Source organism: Monodon monoceros, unplaced genomic scaffold, assembly GCF_005190385.1.
Source record: "Monodon monoceros isolate NGI ecotype Baffin Bay Population unplaced genomic scaffold, NGI_Narwhal_1 Super_Scaffold_20, whole genome shotgun sequence".
Classification (NCBI taxonomy): Eukaryota; Metazoa; Chordata; class Mammalia; order Artiodactyla; family Monodontidae; genus Monodon; species Monodon monoceros.
This window is the reverse complement of record NW_021703777.1, coordinates 32,462,376-32,477,933: the sequence shown is the minus strand read 5'-3', so window position 1 is coordinate 32,477,933 and position 15,558 is coordinate 32,462,376. Positions and strand designations below refer to the sequence as shown.

Genomic DNA, 15,558 nt, shown 5'->3' with positions numbered 1-15,558 from the left:
ATTTATATGCTGGCTTCACATCAGATCTAAAAACACACACTGACTTAAAGTGAAAGGATGGGAAAAGATATTCCATGCAAATGGAAACTAAAAGAAAGCTAGGGTAGCAATACTCATATCAGACAAAATAGACTTTAAAACAAAGACTAAAACAAAAGACAAAGAAAGGCATTACAAAATTATAAAGGGGTCAGTCCAAGAAAAGGATATAATATCTGTGAATATTTATGCACCCAACATTAGGAGGACCTAAATACAATATAACAAATATTAACAGACATAAAGGGAGAAATCGACAGCAGTACAGTAAGAGCAAGGGATTTTACTGTTCCACTTATATCAATGGATAGATCAGCCAGATAGAAAATCAGTAAGGAAACATTGGCCTTAAATGATTAGATCAGATGAACTTAATAGATATATATAGAACACTGCATCCAAAAACTGCAGAATACACATTCTTTTCAAGTGCACATGGAACATTCTCCAGGGTAGATAACATGCTAGGCCATGTGTCAAACAAGTGTCAATAAATTTAAGAAGATCAAAATCATATCAAGTGTTTTTCCTGATCACAACAGTATAAAAGTAGAAATCAATTACAGGAAAAAAACTGGAAAAAATATAAACATATGGATACTAAACAACTTGCTACTAAACGACCAATGGGTGAACAAAGAAATAAAAAGGAAATCAAAAAACACCTCAAGACAAATGTAAATGGAAACACAAAGATCCAAAATCTATGGGATGCAGTGAATCAGTTTTAAGAGGGAAGTTCATAGCAATACAGGCCAACCTCAAGAAACAAGAAAAATCTCAAATAAACAACCTAAATTTACAACTAAAAGGAACTAGAAAAAGAAGACTATACAAAGCCCAAAGTTAGTAGAAGAATGGAAATAATAAAGATCAAAGTGGAAATAAATGAAATAGAGACTTTAAAAAAATTAAAAAGATCAATGAAACTAAGAGCTGTTTCTTTGAAAAGATAAACAAAACTGATGAACCTTTAGCCAGTCTCATTGAGAAAAAAGGAGAGGGCCCAAGTAAATAAAATCAGAAGTGAAACAGGAGAAATTACAACCAATACCACAAACATACAAACAATCATAAGAGACTACTATGAACAATTATCTGCCAACAAATTACACAACCTAGAAAAAATGGATAAATTGCTAGAAAAATACAATCTTCCAAGACTGAATCAGGATGAAATAGAAAACCTGAAAAGACCAATTACTAGTAATGAAATTGAATCAGTAATCAAAAACTTCCAAAAAACAAAAGTCCAGGACCAGATGCTTCACAGGGAGTTCTACCAAACATTTAAAGAAGAGTTAATACTAATCCTTCTCAAACTATTCCAAAAAATTAAAGAGGAAGGAACACTCTCAAACTCAATCTACAAGGCTAGTAATACCCTGATACCAAAACCAGACAAAAACACTACCAAAAAAGAAAATTACAGGCTGATATCCTTGATGATCGTAGATGCAAATATCTTCAAAAAATATTAGGAAACCAAATTCAACAATACATTAAAAGGATCATACACCATGATCAAGTGGGATTTATTCCAGGGATGCAAGGATAGTTCAGCGTCCACAGATCAATCAACATGATACACCACATTAACAAAACAAAGGATAAAAATCACATGATCATCTCAATGGGTTCAGAAAAGGCATTTGAAAAATTCAACATTGATTTATGATAAAAACTCTCAACAAAGTGGGTATAGAGGGAACATACCTCAACATACTAAATTCCATTTATGACAAACCCACAGCTAACATCATACTCAACAGTGAGAAGCTGGACACTTCTCCTCTAAGATCAGGAACAAGACAAGGATGCCCACTCTCATCACTTTTATTCAACATATTGATAGTTTTGGAAGTCCTAGCCACAGCAATCAGGGGAGTAAAAGAAATAAAAGGAATCTAAATTTGAAAGGAAGAGGTAAAACTGTCACTGTTTGCAGATGACATGATACTATACATAGAAAATCCTAAAGATGTCACCAGAAAAATACTAGAGCTCATTAATGAATTTGGTAAAGTTGCAGGATATAAAATTAATACAAAGAAATCTGTTGCATTTCTATACACTAACAATGAACTATCAGATATAGAAATTAAGGAAACAATCCCACTTATCATAGCATCAAAAAGAATAAAATACCTAGGAATAACCTACCTAAGGAGGTAAAAGACCTGTAGTCAGAAAATTGTAAGACACTGATAAGAGAAATTGAAGATGACACAAATAGAGAGATATACTGGGCTTATGGATTGGAAGAATTAATATTGTTTAAATATCCATACTACCCAAGGCAATCTACAGATTCAATGCAATCCCTATTAAAATACCAATGGCATTTTTCACAAACAGTCCTAGAATTTATATGGAATCACAAAAGACCCCAAATGGCCAAAACAATCTTGAGAAAGAAGAACTGAGCTGGAGGTATCACACTCCCTGATTTCAAACCATACTACAAAGCTATAGTAATCAAAACAGTATGGTACTGGCACAGAAACAGACACTTAGATCAGTGGAACAGAATAGAGAGTCCAGAAATAAACCCATGCTAATATGGTCAATTAATCTACAATAAAGGAGGCAAGAATATACAATGGCGAAAAGACAGTGTCTTCAGTAAATGGCACTGGGAAAACTGAACAGCTACATGTAAAAGAATGAAACTAGACCATTTTCTTACACTATATACAAAAATAAACTCAAAATGGATTGAAGGTTTAAATGTAAGACCTGAAACCATAAAAATCCTAGAAGAAAACATAGGCAGTATGCTCTTTGACATCAGTTTTTGCAATATTTTTTTGATCTGTCTCCTCAGGCAAGGACAACAAAAGCAAAAATAAACAAATGGGACCACATCAAACTAAAAAGCTTTTGCACAGCAATGGAAACTATTAACAAAAATGAAAAGGTAACCTACTGCATGGGAGAAGATATTTGCAAATGATATGTTCAATAAGGGGTTAATCTCCAAATATATAAAGAACTCATACAACTCTATCAAAAACCAACAATCCATTTTAAAAGTCGGCTAAGGACATGAATAGACATTTTTCCAAAGAAGACATACAGATGGCCAACAGGCACATGAAAAGATGCTCAACATCAATCATCAGGGAAATGCAAATCAAAACCATAATGAGATATTATCTCACACCTGTCAAATGGCTATTATCAAAAAGACAAGAAGTAATAAGTGTTGGCAAGAATGTGAAGAAAAGGGAACCCTTGTGCACTGTGGGTGGGACTGTAAACTGGTGGAGCCACTATGGAAAACAGTATGGAGGTTCTTTAAAAAAATGTTTAAATACAATTACCTTACCACCCAGCAATTCCTCTTTTGGGTATTTAACCAAAGAAAACAAAAACATTAATTTAAAAACATGTGTGCTCCCCCATGTTCATGGCAGCATTTACAATAGCCAATATATGGAAGCAGCCTAGGTGTCCATCAATAGCTGAATGGATAAAGAAGATAGGGTATATACCCACGATGGAATATTACTCAACCATTAAAATTATCGAATTTTGCATTTTGATTGGACAACATGGATGGACCTAGAGGGTGTTATACTAAGTTCAAAAGTCAGACAAAGACAAATACCATATATTACTTATATGTGGAATGTAAAAACAAACAAACAAATGAAAAAACATAACCAAACAGAGTCATAGATACAGAGAACAAAATAGTGGTTGCCACAGGGGAAGGGAGTGGAGGAATGGGTGAAATAGGTGAAAGGAATTAAGAAGTACAAACTTTGGGACTTCCCTGGTGGTCCAGTGGTAAAGAATCCATCTTACAATGCAGGGGACGCAGGTTTGATCCCTGGTTGGGGAACTAAGATCCCACATACCTCGAGGCAACTAAGCCTGCATGCCACAACGACAGATCCCACACACCCTGGAGCCTGCGCGCCACAACTAGAGAAGAGGAAAACCTGCTCGCCACTAGAGAGAAGCCCACGTACCACGATGAAGAGGCCTCGAACTTCAACAAAAGATCCTGCATGCCTCAATGAAGATTCCACGTGCCACAGCTACGTCCTGAGGCAGCCAAACTTAAAAATAAATTAAATAATTTTTTAAAACAGAAGTACAAATTTCACGTTATAAAGTAAGTAAGTTACAGGAATGCAATGTACAGGCATACCTTTTGCGTCGGGTTCCAGATCACTGCAATAAAGTGAATTTCACAATAGAGTGAGTCACACAAGTTTTCTGGTTCCCCAGTGCACATAAAAGTTTACACTATATATGCTTACACTATACTGTAGCCTATTAAGTGTGCGATAGAAATATATTCAAAAAAACGATGTACATACCTTATTTTTAAATATGCATTGCTAAAATGTGCTAACCATCATCTGAGCCTTCAGCAGGTTGTACTCTTGTTGCTGGCGGAGGGTCTTGCCTCCATGTTGGTGGCTGCTGACTGATCAGGGTGGTGGCCACTGAAGGCTGGGGCTGCTGTGGCTATTTCTTAAAATAAGACAGCGAAGTCGGCCTCATCGATTGACTCTTTCATGGACGATTTCTCTGCAGCATGTGGTGCTGTGTGAAAGCATTTTACCCACATAGAACTTCTCTCAAAATTGGAGTCAGGCCTCTCACACCCTGCTGCTGCTTCATCAACTGAGTTTATGTAATATCCCAAATCCTTTGTTGTCATTTGAACAGTCTTCACAGCATCTTCACCAGCAGAAGATTCCATCTCAAGAAACCACTTTCTTTGCTCATCCACATGAAGCAATTCCTCATTTGTTCAAATTTTATCAGGAGATTGCAGCAATTTGGTCGCATCTTCAGGTTCCACATTGAATTCTAGTTCTCTTGCTATCTCCATCACCTCTGCAGTTCCTTCTTCCACTGAAGTCTTGTACTCCTCAAAGTCATCCATGAGGGCTGGAATCAGCTTCTTCCAAACTCCTGTCAATGCTGATATTTTTTACCTGTTCCCATGAATCACAAGTATTCTTAACAGCATTTAGAATGGTGAATCCTTTCCAGAAAGTTTTTTATTTACTTTGCCCAGATCCATCAGAGGAATCACTATTTATGACAGCTATAGCCTTATGAAATGTACTTCTTAAATAATAAGAATTGAACTTGGTCCTTGATTCATGGGCTGCAGAATGGATACTGTATTAGTAGGCATAAAAGCATTAATCTCATTTTCCATCTCCATCAGAGCTCTTGAGTGACCAGGTGCATTGTCAATGAGCAGTAATATTTTGAATCTTTTTTTCTGAGGAGTACTAAGTATTCAGTAAACGTTGTTGCAACCAGATGTGCTGCCATGTAGGCTTTGTTGTTCCATTTATAGAGCAGAGGCAGAATAGACTGAGCATAACTCTTCAGGGCCCTAGGATTTTCGGAATGGTAGATGAGCATTGGCTTCGACTTAAAGTCACCAGCTACATTAAACCCTAACAAGAGCGTCAGCCTGTCCTTTGAAGCTTTGAAGCCAGGCATTGACTTCTCTTCTCTAGCTGTGAAAGTCCTAGAAGGCATCTTCCAATAGAAAGCTGTTTTGTCTACATTGAAAATCTGTCGTTTAGTGCAGCCACCGTCATTAATTATCTTAGCTAGATCTTCCGGATAACTTGCTGTAGCTTCCTGGTGCAACAGCGCTTGCTGCTTCACCTTGCACTTTTGTGTTACAGAGCTAGCGTCTTTCTTTAAATCTTATGAACCAACCTCTGCTGGCTTCAAACTTTTCTTCTGCAGCTTCTTCACCTCTCTCAGCCTTCAGGGAATTGAAGGGAGTGAGGGCCTTCTCTGGATTAGGCTTTGGCTTCAGGGAATGTTATGGGTGCTTTGATCTTCTATCCAGACAACTAAAACTTTCTCCACATCAGCAATAAGGCTGTTTCACTTTCATTTCTGTGTTCACTGGAGCAGCACTTTTAAATTCCTTCAAGTACTTTTCCTTTGCATCCACAACTTGGCTCGCTGTTTGGTGCAAGAGGCCTAGCTCTCAGCCTACTTCTGCTTTGACATGCCTTCCTCACTATGCTTAATCATTTCTAGCTTCTGATTTAAAGTGAGAGACACGCAACTCTTCCTTTCACTTGAACACTGGGACCACTGTAGGGTTATTAATTGGCCTGATTTCAATATTGTTGTGTCTCAGGGAATAGAGAGGGCTGAGGAAAGGGAGAGAGATGGGGGAACGGCCAGTGGATGGAGCAGTCAGAACACACACAATATTTATCAATTGTTTGCCATCTTACATGGGTGTGGTTTGTGGTACCCCAAAACAATGACAATAGTAACATCAAAGATCACTGATCACAGGTCATCATAACAAATATAATAATAATAAAGTTTGAAATCTTGCAAGGACTACGAAAATGGGACACAGAGACAAAAAGTGAGCAAATGCTGTTGGAAAAAATGGCACATATAGACTTGCTCGACAAAGGATTGACACAAGCCTTCAATTTGTAAAAACAAAGAAACAAAAAAACCCCTGCAGTATCTGCAAAGTGCAATAAAGCGAGGTCTGCCTGTATAGTTGATAATATAGTAATAACTTTGTATTGTGATAGATGGTAACCAGACTCATAGTGGTGATCATTTTGTAACGCATAAAAATGTCAACTCACTATGTTGTACACCTGAAACTAATAAAATATCATAAGTCAACTATACTTCAATAAAAATTTTTTAAAAATAAATTAAATAATGCTGAAACATTGCATCAGTAATACCATAGAACATAAGCATTTGGTGCAATGTCTCCAACAGGGAGGAAGTTGGGGAAGGTGAGAGTTGGGGACAGGGCTCCAGGGGTCAGAGGTAAAAGGGGGGGCCAGGTCTTTCGAGGGAGACTCTGAATGAAGTTTGGGGTGAAATGCAGGAGAGGGACTTCAAGAGGATGAGGAGGGAAAGGGCTGAGGGCGAACAGGGCCCCCTGCCATTGTTCACCCTTGTGTGCAATGTGCTAGCACCCCCTATCTTCTCTGGGCACCAAGCCTGGGGCCCCCAGCCCTCCTCCTTCCACCCTCTCTTCTTGTTCCAGTGGGCAGGGTCCTTGTACCACGGTGTCCCAGGAATGGAGCTGTGCCTCCCTCCTCTTCCCACATTCTCTCGGGCACGAAGCAGCCGTGTGGCCTTTCTGTAGTTTTTCTAAGGGCTTTTACTGCCTGGAATGAGGGAAATGAACAGGGTACACGGCTCCTTCTAGATTATCTCCACTCTTGCCCTCATTCTCTATACCCTTCCTTCTCCACTTGGACCCTGTGGGAAGAGGGAAAGGCCTTAGAAGTCATCATGGTGAGTGTGGGACACACAAAGGACCCATCCACATAGCAGGAAAAACAAGTCGAAGCACTCTTGCTCCAGGGCTGGGGCATGGGGTGCTGTTTGAGTGGAGAGGCGATGGGGTGAGGGCTGGTGATGCCTGCCCTGGGGCTGGGGCAGCAGGAGGGAAGAGAAACTCCTGGGGGTCTCCCCTCTAGACTTCTCTTCCCATCTTTTGCTTGCCTCCAAAGTACTCCTGCCAAAACCACTCTAAGCTAACCTAGGGCCAAATGAGAAAAGGAGGAGAGGAAGGTAGGCAGAGTCCCATATAGAATAACCAGTCCTGAAGGCCATTTTTACATGAGGAACATAAATAAGTCACAATGAATTTACATATGCATATACACAGAAACACATGTGCATGATAGTACTGTTTATATACTGCTTGTTGACAGTGTATTAAAACTCGAGATAATTACGGGGTTTAGCTGATATAATATACTCATGTTCTGTATATTGCATAATGAATAGAATTTTAGAAACTAAAAATTGACTTATAACAATGTTCTAAAAAGGTAAAATATTCTATAGTACATCGTGTTTTGTGATTCTCCCCATTTTTCACTCCACAGATTGGTCTACAAATGGTTTCTTCTCATCCAAAAAGGCAGCTGTGCATTTGGTGCTGTGGGTTATTTGGCTATCATGTTTACAATGTGTGGATTCAATTTATTATTCAAGTAAGTATCTCCAATTAAGACATTCATATCTCCAAACACTTGCTTATAACATTCACCTGGTCGAGTTCTCTGTCTCTGGAAGCCACGTTTGGCCCTACACTTTTCCATGCACACGTTGTTTATAGGCCTATCATTGGTATCGTAGATATCACTGGGAAAAACCAGGAGAAAAGGAAGAGAAAACCCACAGATTTAAAAGTTTTCCAAAAATTATAAGCTTTAAAGAGAATCTATACGTGGTCTATAAGTTTAAAAGATCACCATTAAAAGCAGGCTGACAGGGCTTCCCTGGTGGCGCAGTGGTTAAGAATCTGCCTGCCAATGCAGGGGACATGGGTTCAAGCCCTGGTCTGGAAAGATCCCACATGCCACAGAGCAACTAAGCCTGTGCGCCACAGCTACAGAGCCTGCGCTCTAGAGACCGTGAGCCACAACTACTGAAGCCTGCACGCCTAGAGCCCCTGCTCTGCAGCAAGAGAAGCCACCCAATGAGAAGCCCACGCACTGCAATGAAGAGTAGCCCCCGATCACCGCAACTAGAGAAAAGCCCGCACGCAGCAACAAAGACCCAATGCAGCCAAATAAATAAATAAATTTAAACAAACAAACAAACAAACAAAAAAGTAGGCTGACATTTACGGTAAAGTAGTTCTTACTGAACTACAAATTTCCCTTCCACAAAATCCTGAAGTGTCATTTCCTTCTATAGATCTTCTTCCTTAAAACCTCTAGAAGTATGCTATCCAATACAGTAGCCACTAGCCTATGTAACTACGGAGCACTTAAATTATGACATAAGAGGTGCTGTAAGTCTAAAATACACATTGGATTTCAAAGACAGCATAAGAAAATAATTCTTCTATCGATTATATGCTGAGATGATAGTACTCTGGATGTATTGGTGAAATTATTTCATGTGTTTCTTTTTACCTTTTTAGTGTGGCTACAAAAAAACTTTTAATTTTGTCCAATCTATATTTCCACTGGACAGGACTGCTCTAGAATTTTGTTTCTGGTATCCATGAAATCCCTTTTGCTGGGAGCAGTTACGAAAAGAGGAAACTGAGTACTGAAACTTTCACTGAAAGAGAGGTGAAGAGATAAAAAAACAAGAAAGTCTAAGGAGAAATAAAGGAAATTGGGATAATAATATCTATGACTCAGAACCGTGCTCCCATTGCGAAGATGGTTGCTGAGATGTGCTACGGGTGAGGGTCTCACGGGCAGAGCTGAGGCTGTGTAATCAACCTATGTCCTAGAAAGGGAATGTAAGACATACTGCACAGCCATGGAAAACATGTCAAATGAAAAATTTCCTGGAAATTTTAGAGTAAAGTTACTCTAAATCTCTAGGACCTTAACAGAAATTCAGAGGCAGAGGCCAGCAACTCTTAACTCATAAAATAAGGAAGACAGGGCTTCCCTGGTGGCGCAGTGGTTAAGAATCCACCTGCCAATGTAGGTGACACGGGTTCGAGCCCTGGTCCAGGAAGATCCCACATGCCGTGGAGCAACTAAGCCCGTGCACCACAACTACTGAGCCTGTGCTCTAGAGCCCGCGAGCCACAACTACTGAGCCCACATGCCACAACTACTGAAGCCTGCACACCTAAAGCCTATGTTCTGCAACAAGAGAAACCACCGCAATGAGAAGCCCGTGCACCGCAACGAAGAGTAGCCCCAGCTCGCTGCAACTAGAGAAAGCCCGCGTGCAGCAATGAAGACCCAACACAGCCAAAAATAAAATAAATTTTAAAAACTACTTTAAAAAATAATAATAATAAATAAATAAAATAAGGAAGACAATCAGATGGAGATCCAGCCCTGGGAGGAAGGGCTCTTCCTATGGCAACATAGCAATCTGATTTTACACGTATTTCATGAAACTTTCAGAGCAGGAACTCCTACCATTCTCTAGCAGGAAAGGGATAGAACATAACTGTACAGATCTATTATTATTAGTTTAAGCTATAGAAAGACACGGATTTATTTTTTCAGCATACTGTCTCTATTACTTTAATGAATGTAAAAGTATTCATAAGGACTTTTATGAAGTTACTTGGGAATAGAGTTGCCCCAAGATTATTATCCATATAATTTTAAGATCCTTAACCAGGAATTCTCCTATAGTGAGGCATTCAAAGAATCTAACCCTTCAGATGGGAAGGAACTATTTTTTTCACTACTAATTTTTGTTGAGCATTATGGTATTAAGATTCTTTTCTGTGGAACCACGAGTTCATTGCTACACTTTTTATCAATTAGATTATAAATACGTGCTCCCCTGGGTATGGAGGGAAGGTCATCTTCATTCTTCCTCACTGCCCCAATTCTCAAATATTGAAAGGATGAAACCACCCGCTGTGTTGGAATTCCCGGTTCACATTACCAAAAGATGGCTGCCCTCTAGGTCTACGCAGCTCTCTGCCTTTACCATTTCCTCCTCAAATTAAGAGTACAAAAACTACCAGAAGAAGGTTCCAGAGACAGACTTCCCAACGCCTCTCCTCTCTCCACTTCCCTCCCAACTCAGTCAGACCCACCTACATCCATTGCTAGTATTTGAGACTGTTTACAGAGATAGCACATCAAAAGTGCAATGATTAAGATCCAGACATTACATTAGAAGCTAATCATTTACTTTCTTTTTGAATTTTTTTTAATACAGCAGGTTCTTATTTGTTATCTATTTTATATGTATTAGTATATATAGGTCAATCCCAATCTCCCAAATCATCCTACCACCACCAATCCCCCCCCGCCCCCGCTTTCCCCCTTTGGTGTCCATACGTTTGTTCTCTACATCTGTGTCTCTATTTCTGCCTTGCAAAACTGTTCATCTGAACCATTTTTCTAGATTCCACATATATGCATTAATGTACAATATTTGTTTTTCTCTTTCTGATTTACTTCACTCTGTATGACAGTCTCTAGGTCCATCCACGTCTCTACAAATGACCCAGTGGAATATTACTTATGGCTGAGTAATATTCCATTGTATATATGTAACATATCTTCTTTATCCATTCATCTGTCAATGGGCATTTAGGTTGCTTCCATGACCTGGCTATTGTAAAGAGTGTTGCAATGAACATTTGGGCGCATGTGTCTTTTTAAATTATGGTTTTCTCTGGGTATATGCCCAGTAGTGGGATTGCTGGGTCATATGGTAGTCCTATTTTCAGTTTTTTATGGAACCTCCATACTGTTCTCCATAGTGGCTGTATCAATTTACATTCCCACCGACAGTGCGTGAGGGTTCCATTTTCTCCACACCCTCTCCAGAATTTGTTGTTTGTAGATTTTCTGATGATGCCCATTCTAACTGGTGTGAGGTGATATAATCATTTACTTTTTAAAGAAACATTTACCTTTAAAAAAGAAATAGGAGTTGTCATAGAGAATCCTAGTGCATTTGAAATACGATCCAACTTGCAAAAATATTTTTTTTATTAACACACGGCAACCACGGCATAGCAGCAAAGGGCATCAACATTTGCGCTTGATTCCTGGTTTCATTTTGTACCAATTGTCATGTTAAGCAAATCACTTTTTCTAAGTCTCCGTTTTTTCAAAGGTAAATTGGGGATAATAATATCTATCTCCAATATTTTTAGGAAAGATAAAGTATTTGAAAGCATTCTGTAAAATCTAAGTTTGATAGCAGGGATTCTCAACCCTAGCTGCTGCCCCGACCTCACCCCAGGCCACTTAAATTAGAGCCCCTGAAAGTGGGCTCATGTATCAGTATAGGTTTAAATCTCCCCCAGGTGATTCCAATCTACAATTAAGGCTGAGAATCATTGGACTATTAAAGAGGTTCCTAATGTTAGTGGACCACTGCAATCACCTGGTGTCTGGAGAGCCTCCAAAAATATTGCTGCACAGGCCCCACCCCCAGAAAGCCTGATGTAATTGGCCCAGGGTGCAGCCTGGGGATGGAGGTGTTTACAAGCTGCCCAGGTTTTTCTACACGCAGCCAAGCTTGAGAACTGCTGGTTAGAGTTGGCTTGTCTCAGCACTGCAGTCCTAAGAAGCCTTTAAACATTCTCAATAATGACTTTGTCCACTTAGCCCTGAGTAGTAAAATTTGAATGGAATTGAGAGAATTTTAAATTCCTTCATTAAAAAAAAAATTAAACAAATAAGTGGGGGGAAATACCACCAAGGCTCTGTTAGATACCATGGCAGGAAATACTGGGTTGGCCAAAAAGTTCGTTTGGTGTTTTTGACCAAACCAAATGAACTTTTTGGCCAACCCAATACTTTCCAAGCTGCAGCCCTCACCCATCCCCACAAATGCCACATCCTTACATCCCTTCACTGTTGTTCTCAATAGAATCAAGGCTAGAGATTCCATGGATTTGGGCATCATGCCCTCGTTCTATGGCCTCTACTATGGAGTAATGGGGACAGACTTTGCAGAGATCTGCTCAGATTACATGGCTTCTACTATAGGGGAAGCGTTGCTTTCATTCTTTGAAATCATTTATGGAAATCATACATGGAAAAATGGTCTCATCTTACACATTTGCATCCATTTTCAAAAATAGATAAGTCTTTTTTGGTTCTCTCAGCCCAACTGCTCCCTGGATTCTCCTGGCATCAGATTATCTGAAAGTAACCATGTCTAGCATACTCCAATTGCCAACATATAAAGGATTAGTAAAAATTCAGCAATAACAAAAACACTTGATCTCTGCTAATGCAAATAAAAGTCATATTTTATGCACATAAAACACTTTAGAATCAACCAATGCCTCATCATAAAGATATGATGTTATCATTATCATTATATAGCAGTTATCATTATACAGCATTTGAAGAAGTAGAAGACAAAAAAAGTGTGCTAAATGTATTCTAACTGTAATATTCTTCCCTGGAATTTAAAAAAATCCCTAGTAATTTTTTTTTAACTCTCTTAAAATTAAAACTCAGAATGGACATACTTTCTGGTTAGATGGATTCCAGATTCAGATATTAGGAGTATCCATCTGTGTCTAACACATGCACATCTCTTAAAAACTTGCATACCAAGGGCTCCAGGGAAGACCCAGTGGTTTCAGAAATTCCACATCTCTGCCCTCTACCAGTCTTTTGGTACACAGCCAGATGTAAAATGGAAAAACCAGTGTGAGTGGCAAGAGAAGAGTGAACTTCTGGACTGTTGTTCTCCCTCTCTTTATGGGACAGGACTGAGTAAACAAGACCTTGACTTCACCTCCCATCTCTGTAGGCTCCATCTTACTCTTTTCCTAGAGCCTGGAATCCAACTTCTATAGTGAAATTCTGGAATTGCCCTGCCATGTGTAGTCTCTGAGACAACTGCCTTTCTTATAAGGTTTAAGGTGAACACAGGAGGGAGCATTTTTGCTCCTACTTCCTCCAACAAAAACCAGAGCCATCCCCCCTCTAAATAATTCCCAAAGCCTCTTGTGCTTGTTTAGGGACAGGAGAGGAAGAGAAGAGTTGTATGTCCTCTGTTCGCCAGTGAACCAGGAAGAAGAGACTTAACCTGGCAAGACAACCAAGTCTTTAAGCACCAACATCCTGGAGATTTCTCACCTGACCCCACCCCACCAATCTTCAACATCTTGTCATCTCCTGTCATCCTCTTTCCAACCACCAGAGACATAAAAACCCCTGCCTCGAGCCATTGGCACAGCCATCTGTGACTTAAACTGATGGTGTGTGTGTGTGTGTGTGTGTGTGTGCACACTTGCGACAGAGGTAAAGAGGAAGCAAAGGATGAGCACTCTCCATTCTCACCCCAGTGCCCAAGCCCCACACTAATTGTCAGACTCTGGGAGTGGAGCCAGTGCATCTGCTTTGTTTTAAAAGCTCCCTAGGAAAAGGAATGAGCTATTAAGCCATGCCAAACTTGGATGAATTGTAAATATATATTGTTAAGTGAAAAGAAGCCAGTCTGAAAAGGCTACATACTACATGGTTCCACTTCTATGACAATTTGAAAAAGGTACAGCTATGGAGACGCTAAAGAGATCTGTGGTTGCCAGGGGGTTAGGGAGGGAGCAGGGTTGAATGTGTGAAGCACAGGTTATTTGTTAGGGTGGTGAAGTTATTCTGTGTGATACTCTAATGGTGAATACATGACACTATGCATTTGTCAAAATCAACAGTATTTTATAGTGGAAAGGGTAAACCTTAATGTATGCAAATCTTAAGAAATCATTTAGGATGTCAGGGAATGCCAGGATAGAATGTAGACTGTGACAAAAGAGTTTAACTGTATTACAAATGTATGAAATAACCTCACTGAAGGGGGTGGGGGGAAAGTGCTGACCTAAGTCACTTTGAAATGAGTGGAGATCTAAGATTAAAAGCAAAAGGAACTATACATAAGCACTGTATGTTAGTTCATAAAGTAGTTTCCCTCAGGGCTATGGGTTAACTATTTTGATACCACTATACATGTATTCTGGAATTGGACTACCAAGTAAATGGAAGACCGATTGTGGGAGCTACATTTCTTACTCTCAGAAGCTTACATACAAGCAAGGAGAAAAGGCTAGATTTATCCATGTAGTAATGGATGAGTCAAAGACATCAGTCTGAACTCATGTTTAGCTTAATGTATCTTAATGTAGATGATGCATATAGAAATATTTATAGATATGTGTATACACATGGGTTAGTATATACAGACATATTTCCTTGCTCTGTCAGCTACGAAGCCCTAGAAGCAATGACACCTCAGTAGCATTGAGCACACCAAGTACCCAGATCTTGGTTTCTAATACCATTCTATAATAAGAGGAAGCAGTGCTTCTTGGAAAAATGACTGACTCTGATCTTGGCAGGGAATATACAATATGAGCCTGGAGTATCTTGTAGTGTCAGAAAGTAAGGAAGTGCTCAAAAAAAACCCCACACAAGAAAAAACCCACAATGATGGGGATATGTCAAAGAGACACAGAAGCCAACTGAAAGAGAGCCCAATGGCCAAAGCTGAAACAATTTGAGCAACACAATGGTAGGTAGTAGTAGTAGTAATAGTATTGGGTTATAACTCAAAGTATAGAATAAATATCCATGAGTCCATAGTGACATAAATAAATGATTGGATAGATAAATAAATTAAATAAATAAATAAATAGAGGAGAATAGACAAATCTCCTATGCAGAAGAATTCCACATAATTTATGTAGATAATCCACCCTTAAGAAGCTTGTGTGGTTAAATGTTATGTGTCAACTTGACTAGGCTCTGGTGTCCAGTTGTTTGATCAAACACCAGTCTACGTGTTGCTTTGAATGTATTTTGTAGATATGATTAACTTTAAGGGAAAGAAAATACCCTTGAAAATGTGGATGGGTCTTAGCTAATCAGTTGAAGGCCTTAAGGGCAAAAACTGAAGTTTCCCTGAGAAGAAGGAATACTGCCTTAAGTCTGAAATAACTCTTTGCAGAGTTTACAGCCTGCTAGCCTGCCCTCCAGGTTTCAGACTTCCCAGCCCCAAGTCTTTAAAATGAGTCTCTCTCTCCCTCTCCCTCCCTCCCTC

At 39.4% G+C, this 15,558-nt stretch overlaps 1 protein-coding gene across 1 annotated transcript in view; it reads left to right on the top strand.

Moving 5' to 3' along the window:
- The window catches only part of RNF175 (ring finger protein 175), a 74,590-nt gene that overhangs the window by 42,274 nt on the left and 16,758 nt on the right, over positions 1–15,558 (top strand). The window contains 2 exon segments of the mRNA XM_029234689.1: positions 7,929–8,036; positions 12,376–12,499. Coding sequence (XP_029090522.1) covers positions 7,929–8,036; positions 12,376–12,499 — 232 coding nt within the window.